This window comes from Branchiostoma floridae, chromosome 14 (assembly GCF_000003815.2).
Source record: "Branchiostoma floridae strain S238N-H82 chromosome 14, Bfl_VNyyK, whole genome shotgun sequence".
In the NCBI taxonomy this organism is placed as follows: Eukaryota; Metazoa; Chordata; class Leptocardii; order Amphioxiformes; family Branchiostomatidae; genus Branchiostoma; species Branchiostoma floridae.
The window spans coordinates 17,826,658-17,834,790 of NC_049992.1; the positions used below are offsets into that span (position 1 = coordinate 17,826,658).

General features: G+C 43.0%; 1 protein-coding gene across 1 annotated transcript in view; it reads left to right on the forward strand.

The window, feature by feature from the left end:
• Nucleotides 1-556: 556 nt before the first annotated feature.
• LOC118430192 (hemicentin-2-like) overlaps nt 557-8,133 on the forward strand; it is a 12,318-nt gene continuing 4,741 nt past the window's right edge. Inside the window, exons 1-4 of the mRNA XM_035840902.1 lie at nt 557-791; nt 2,371-2,664; nt 3,526-3,804; nt 4,485-4,727. Of these exons, the coding sequence (XP_035696795.1) occupies nt 557-791; nt 2,371-2,664; nt 3,526-3,804; nt 4,485-4,727 (1,051 nt within the window). The remainder of the gene's footprint in view (nt 792-2,370; nt 2,665-3,525; nt 3,805-4,484; nt 4,728-8,133) is intronic.

An 8,133-nucleotide genomic window follows, 5' to 3' on the forward strand; every position in this document is an offset into this window, starting at 1 on the left:
TAGTATCACTGTGTGGAAAAAATAGCAAAAATACCACGGCAGTTCCCTAGTGAGCTGCTAGGGGGCCTAAATTCATCCTACTTCTTCTTTGTGTTAAAAGCGATCTACAACAAGATTTAAAAAGACCACAGCATGTCTAGAACAAAAGACAGCAAAAATCGAAAGTGTTTTTGCAGTACCAAGGTCACACACCAAGGGGCCCAAAATCAAGATTAACCTTTGTCCACCTAACCCTTATCTATGTGTCAAATATCATTGCAGTTCATCCATTTAGAAACTCAAACACACAGGCCGACATATGCGCATACAGACACACCAAAACAATACCTACATTTTTCAGGGAGGTAATGATATCCATACCCGAATAAGATTTACTTTGAAGAATGTAGTATTTCCAGCGTTTTACCGTTATATTTCTCTATGTGTGTGCGCAGGGTGTGCTGGGCAGACGCGTACGCAGATTGGCTTGAAGCTTCCGGACACTGTGAACGCTGTAGACGGTGACCAGGCCATTCTCCCGGTTACATTCAGCACCCAACGGAGAATCATGTCCATTATGTGGGAGAAGTTCGACAAAAAAGACGTCAGAAGAAGAACATTGGTTTACTCTTACTATCCGCCGCTCAACACGAGAGAACCGCAGAGAGACTATGCAGGCAGAGCGAGTCTCGTGAACCAGGCTTCCCTGAAGTTGAATCCAACCGTCTCAGGGGATGACGGGACCTACGTCATCACCATCATGGTGGAAGGCATCGGAAAGGAGGAGGGGTTTGTGAAGCTTTCCATCCTCGGTGAGTCTCCTGCTCATAACTTTGTTTGATAGGGCAGCAAAAATCCTTGTTGTTTCAGGTATATTTTACAGTGTACAGTGAGGGGTTGCTAGCCCTTTCCCTCGATGCATCTCCACCAACAAGAGACCCTCATTATACGAAAACAGCCCAAACGGATACTACTTTCCAAGCAGACGTGTCCGCTCGATGAAAAAAAAAGAAGAATACAGTAGAAGCCGCTTAATTGCACGGCCTATTTGCCAGTGAATATGGTGCAATTTTCCGGCTGGTGCAATAATGCGAAGTTATCTAGGTGGACCGCACCGGTTTGGGATTCTGGGATTCCGTGCAGTTAACAGAAGTGTGCGTTAATCCGATGTGCAATTAACTGGCTTCCACTGTATAACCAAATAGGAACAAATAAGTTGCGACCAAACCGAAACGCCCTTGTCAGGATTGAACTGGTCTTTACAAGACTCCCGCCTGGCCAAATAGTAATAGGGAATTTCGGCCGATTGCGAGTTGGGAATAAAAGAGTTAATTGGCCTAGAACTGAACTGGCTGGCCGACGGATAGACTGCAAACGACTGACTGAAATCCCATGGCAACTTACTTGTCCATATTTGGCTAAGTTTTCCTCCTTTCTCATCCAGCTGACACGTCTTCTTGGAGACTAGTATTCAATCTGGCTCTACCAATCACCAACTAATCGAAACCAGGAGCTCAACTTTGTGGCTGCTACCAGTTGAGCTACAGGGGCCTCCCCGATATCTTTAGCACACGGTGATATTTTGTGCATTCCGACCCCGGCACGAATGCTGTACACCATGCATATTTAAGCTGTCTTGGTGATTACTTACCCGTGGATGTAGTAGTCCCCGCTATCTCTACATCTGTTCCGGACTGATGATCCGTGGTCTAATTTAGCGCATCTGTCTTAGAAAAGCAGAGATCTATCTCTCCCTCTGGTCTCTCCGGGCGAAGGGCTGACTGATGAAAGCTGCTCTCCTATCTGTTAGCTGTTGTTAATCATCGGGCGGTTTTAAAAGACTTAGTTACCCCGTGGTAATCACGGACCATCGATACAATACAGGGCCTGTCAGGTCGCGGGAGATCTAAGCAAACCTTGAACAGGCGTAACCTTGCAAATGAGGTTCTTCTGGTGTCGGCTTTGTGCTGTATGCCTACAGGGCTCATATCTCATGCATTATCAGTCAAACTCTGTTCTTTGGGAAGTTTTTAGTCGGATCCTCATTAAGATGATTATGATGTGTGAGTGAGTGAACTCCGAAGAGTGAGAGAGAGAGAGAGAGAGAGAGAGAGAGAGAGAGAGAGAGAGAGAGAGAGAGAGAGAGAGAGAGAGAGAGAGAGAGAGAGTGTGTGTGTGTGTGTGTGTGGCGACCCAAATTTGCTTCTTTCTTTTTTCTTTATGTTTTGAAGTTGTTGTTTTTTTTTCATCATGAGAAGCTTAAGCTTAGACTAAATTTAACTGTCAAGGAAAATACCTATATCTTATTGAAAATGCAATCCATGTCACAATTCTGATACCTGAATTTTCAGCTTTGACAAAATTGTAAGTTGCTCTGTCCTGTTTCTCTAGTCCCTCCTACGGTGCAGGTTGGACCCTCTGACCCCTATGTGGTCACGTGGGGGCGAGCTGCCACCCTGTCATGCGCAGTGCTAAGCGCCAAGCCCAACATCACGGCCCTGCACTGGGAGAAAGATGGCGAGATCATCGTCAGCTCCAGACTCGGGAAGAAATATTCCGGGGGAACTGTACAGGCGCCATCTTTGTTGGTACGGAACGTCAACAGAGAGGATGCTGGGATGTACACGTGCGTGGTGGATCACGTGGTGCATCGGGTCACAGCAAGTCTTCTGGTGAAAGTTCTCTGTAAGTATCTCCTTTCATCTAGGTCTCGTGGTGAACTTTTTCCGTGTATGTCTCACACCATCTATCAACCAGTCTGAATACTTTAGTATTTGACCGTTGGAGGCACCAGAATAAAGCTAACAACAACAAGACTTTTTTTTTCCATTTCTATTTGTTTTCTGTTTTTCTCAATGTTACACTCATTGTAATGTCTGTCCAGTTCTGTTTTTCTCAATGTTACACTTATTGTAATGTCTGTCCAGTCTCTGATATTATTCTCACAATTCTAACGTTGCCCATCACACTTTTTTGCTCCCTTGACGATTCCTTGTTTTGGCTAGTTCCGATGATCCTTACACGTGGCCGAGCTTCACCAGTTTTCTTTTCTTTACTCTGGTTTGGAGATATTCCCACGGGCCCATGTTTTGCTTGAATCTATTGGGCTTGCATACTGCAACATTTGACATGCATTTTCTGTATATATGAGAGTTTTTCCTGCATTGTCAAAAATAATCAATTTGAAGGTTTTGGGGGTTTAACACTTAACTTTTGAAGTAAGCTTAAGATAGGGAAAACATTATTGGTTTTTCTTCTTCTGTCATGAACCAATCAGAACTTAAAACAGTAGGTGACGTCATCATATTAGTTGTTACAGCAAACATGAACAAAGTATTAGCTGTTTCAGCAAAAATCGACGAAATATGAACAATTACAGATTCGCGATAGGAAAACATTTTGATAGCAAGACCTGTATTGGTAATTACCGAGCTGCACTTCCAAAACCTGTATCGGTTTCCTATATAAGAGAAACATTTTGCGTTTTCTCGAAAATTTTGCCTTTCTTGTTTAAACTTTTTTTCTATTGTTTGCAATTGACTTTAGATCCAGCTTCTATAATCAGCATCTCTGACTCTATAACTGCGGAAGAAGAAGACACGGTCACCCTACAGTGTGTGGCGGACGGCAACCCGGCTCCCAACATCACGTGGTCTATCGACGGGAGACCCCTGCCCACGCAGCAAAACCAAATCTCGCGAGACATGACGGTGGGATCGGCTGTCTTGGATAAGGTGTTTCTGAACGACAGTGGGAACTACATGTGTACAACAACCAATGGGGTGGGAGAATCGAAGTCAAAGTCGCTCAGGCTCTCAGTTTCACGTGAGTTAACACCTTCATACGTCTTTGTAATTATCATAGTGGTTAGTTTTGATGAAATGAATTTATGATTCGCAAATTATAGTTTTAAACGTATTTTCAACAACCAAACTGACTCTATAAAGTTTCAGTTTTAACACATGTGCAAGATTTTAAATCGTTTTTATTGTGGTTTCTCTCCATTTTTATCAAATTTCAACTTGCCAAAAGTCCGTAGATCAATTGAATTAAAAGTTTGTGCCAACTGATTTTAACGATGGTAAATAGTAGTTCTGTGTAAATTTTTCTTTTTGCAATTACAAGATATAATGTTCTTCCTTGCATCTGGATGTAAGCAGCCTATGGTATAGTTACTCCAAATTTTCTTCAAGCAGTGACTGTTTTTAAAGGTAAGGTACATACCCACAAATTTTCGACGGTTGACAGTCCATCTTGCTCACGGAGAATGACCTGGTCTCGATCTCGCGAGAGAACACGAGAACTAGGTCAGGCTTGCGTAGCTCATCCTCCCCCACCTCCTTAAGGACTTGGGCAGCTCCCAACCCTGATTGTGGTTCAGGGGAGTACGGCGTAACTCGCGGTGGTGCCTTTAAATCTATTTCAGTGCTTGAAAAAAAAATGGAGTAACTGTATTCATACTTGGCTGATGAACCTCTTCAACGAGCCTATGGTATGTTTCTCAGTTCCACACAAGGGGTTGAGGATGACCCCCTCCACCGTCGCGCTGATCGTGGGGGTGTCTGCTGGCGGCCTGTGGCTGATTGTCTGCGTCGCTCTAGCCGTGTACTTCTTACGCAGGCGCCAACGACAGAGAGAAAAGAAGAAGTTCTCTCTTTACTACAGTGCCGGGAGAAGAGATCTTGCCGAGGAAGGAAAGGACGCGACAGACGGTGACAAGGAACCTCCGCCGTACTCAGCACTGTCAGGTATATGTTTGGAAACTATTATGTGTTTAGAAAGCAGTATGGCTACCTTGCCCTCCCCCCCCCCAGCGACCTGGAGGTCAAGGGACTAGGTAGGTAGGTAGGTATGTGATTAGAAAGCAGTATGTGTTTAGAAAGTAGTATGTGTTTAGAAAGCAGTATGGCTACCTTGTCCTCCCCCCCCCCCAAACGACCTGGAGGTCAAGGGACTAGGTAGCGTAGGTAGGTATGTGATTAGAAAGCTGTATGTGTTTAGAAAGTAGTATGTGTTAAGAAAGTAGTATGTGTTTAGAAAGCAGTATGTAATTGAAAAGAAGTATGTGTTTCGAAAGCTACTACTACATGTATGTGTTTAGAAATCAGTAACTTTATGTATGCGTTTAGAAGCCAATATATGTGTTTAAAAATCGTTGTGTGCTTAGAAATCAGTATGCGTTAAAAAATCAGTATATTTGTTTAGAAATCAGTATGTGCTTGGAAAACAGTAAGTGGTCAGAAACCAGTGTGTATTCAGACACCGGTAGTAAGTCTTCAGGCAGTATCATGTGTACCAGAATGGCTAAGGTTAGGCTTGTCTGTCTGTCTGTCTGTCTGTCTGTCTGTCTGTCTGTCTGTCTGTCTGTCTGTGAACAGCATAACTCGAGAAGCCTTTGATGGATCCTGATGATATTTTGTAGGTGAGTAGGGGTCGGAAAAACGAAGGTCAAGTTCGATAATGGCCCCCTAGCGGCTTGTTAAGGTACTGCAGCAGAACTTCCATTTTTGATATCTCGTGTTCTGGACATGCTGTGCTCGTGATTTTTAAGTGATAGATAGCCCTTGGGACAGAGAGTAAGTGCTGTGAGTTTGGGTTCCCTAGTGGCTTTTGGGGAACTGCAGGCGGCGGTTTCCTTTCAAACTTTGGATGGGAATAACTCAGGAACGTGTTGACGAATCGCCATGATTTTTGGTATGTTTTGGGAATCAGACAGTATTTAGAAAGCATCATGTGTTTACAAAACATTGATAAATAGAATGGCTATAACAATTAGAGAGACAAAGGTTTTCTCCACCTTTTGTCAGCTGTTTGTGGTTCGATTCACATCTTTGATACTAAATTTGATCCTAAAAAAATTTATATTCATCGGTATATAGTTCGAGCAGAGTTAAACTTTCTTCCAGGCCTATCGCTGAACTCTCAACCGTACTTCATGCGTACTTCATCAATAAGACGATTAATACCCGAGACCATTGCTTTGGACACGGACAATCTAACTTGCCAGGTATCTGAAGAAAAATCTCAACGGAATATAGCAACTCGGACACGCTCACAACACATTGGCCTTATTCCAATTCTCGATATCAAACCCAGGTTCCCTGCTGAAGGCTAGAATCGAATCCACAACATCATGAGTACTGTAAATGCATTTAAGTTCGCGGGGATTTAATTTCGCGGTAGCGGGGAAAAGGACTTTTCACGGTGGCTTAAAGTTCGCGGTGAAGTGGTCACCGCGAAAACCGAGAACATTAATCCACCGCGAACATTTCTGCATTTACAGTACTTCTCTCTGCTTCAGCCAGCATGTGACGGTACAGGGTACGGGCAAATTGGGCCTCTAAGGGATCTCTGTTGTCTGTATTGAATAATTGGACACATTCCCATATTTTGATTACCATGTCGTCTGTACGGATGAGTGTAGCATGAGAGTGAAACGTGAATGGTTTGATTGATACGTATAAACATATATTTGCTTAATTATTAATCGATTCTATAGAATGGATGTACCCATGGCAAGGTCTAAGAAGAAATGTTGCGTTTTCTTACCTTTATCTAGTCCCATCCACATGCCCAAAGGTCCTGTAAAAATATAGGATCAATAGATAAGGATTCTCTTCTAGATATCGATTAGATCGAAAGTTTTACGTCCCTTGCTAACGGCAGACCCTGAAAAGGGCTATGGGATCAGCAGGTTTTTGCAATGGCCGGGCAGGCAACCGGAAGCCATTTTACCGTGGCCGACATGAACAATGAAATGGGCGACACACGTTGCACAAATTTTGTGTGGCGCAAGCAAAGTTGGTGTGTGTTGCACCAGCAAAGGAGCTGTGTTGAGCAGGAAAAATAGCAGTGTTGATCAGGTAACATATAAGTGTGTTAAGATAGAAAATAGATGTGTTGACCATTGTTCGTGTCGGCCACGGTACTTTTTTCTCGGCCCAGCTTGTACAACGTTCACAACTCATATCATTTTAGGTCAGTATCGGGCATATTTACATACATATTTCAACAGCACCAGGTAACGTTTTATGTCTAACGGACACCTGTCCCAATAGTAAAGCTGGAGTTCCTGTGATTTTTTTAAGGGGAACCACTCCTCGAGCATGTTAAAAAAACTGTGAAACTTATCGAAAAGAGTGAGTGTGAGTGAATCAGACCTTACAGTCTTGTCTTACACAGCTTGTACGTACTGTACAGAAGGTTACAGGTTGTTTCGCAACAATGTCAGTTCGCAACCGTCAGTTCGCAACAAGGCAAGTCTTATCGCAACATGTACAAATTACAAGTATTTTCGCAACAAGGTACAAGTCGTTTTGCAACATTTGAATGTTATTAATTTTGATAGCCTTGTAGTATTAGAAATCGTTTACGTATTCCTAACATAATTATACTCCTACCTGTGCACGTATGAAGCTGTACCGCCCGGCGCATGAAAATCAAAGGGCTGTCAGGTCCATGCGGCCCCATGTTCCTATGCCGCCGGGGTTGTCTTTCGCACCACGGTAAAACTTTTACGCGAAAGGAGTATAACTATGTTAGGAATACGATTTCTAATACTATTAGGCTATCAAGATTAATAACATTCAAATGATGCGAAACGACTTGTACCTTGGTGCGAAAAGTCTTGCCTTGTTGCGAACTGACGGTTGCGAACTGACATTGTTGCGAAACAACCTGTTACCTGTACAGAACTGGTGTGTTACACCTGTAGGCGGTGAGATGAAATATAGTGTTCACGAGATATTCCTCACCCATGAGGATTTACACCATGGCTTACCACAGTTACTAGTAAGTCTCACATTCATCACTTGACGTCTATATAAAGTAGCGTTATACCTTGGAGCATATATGTCAAGGTTTGGTTTAGGTATTACTTCATGACAAACGTGCTCTGTTCACACCAGACGAAAATAACCCCTTACGTCGGATGATTCTAGGGCCTATAAGTCATAAGTCAACCTAGCTTGAACTAGATTTGAAGATTATGACGGAAGCTTATCTGTGTTGGTAGTGATAACCATAGTACAACGCTAAACTTTCTTCCAACACAAAGGTATACACGGATCAACTTTGTCTTCTTCAGGATCAATATTGATGACCAATCACTTCAGAAGGTAAACTCGCGAGAGTTACAGAAATGTGGTTTTATGA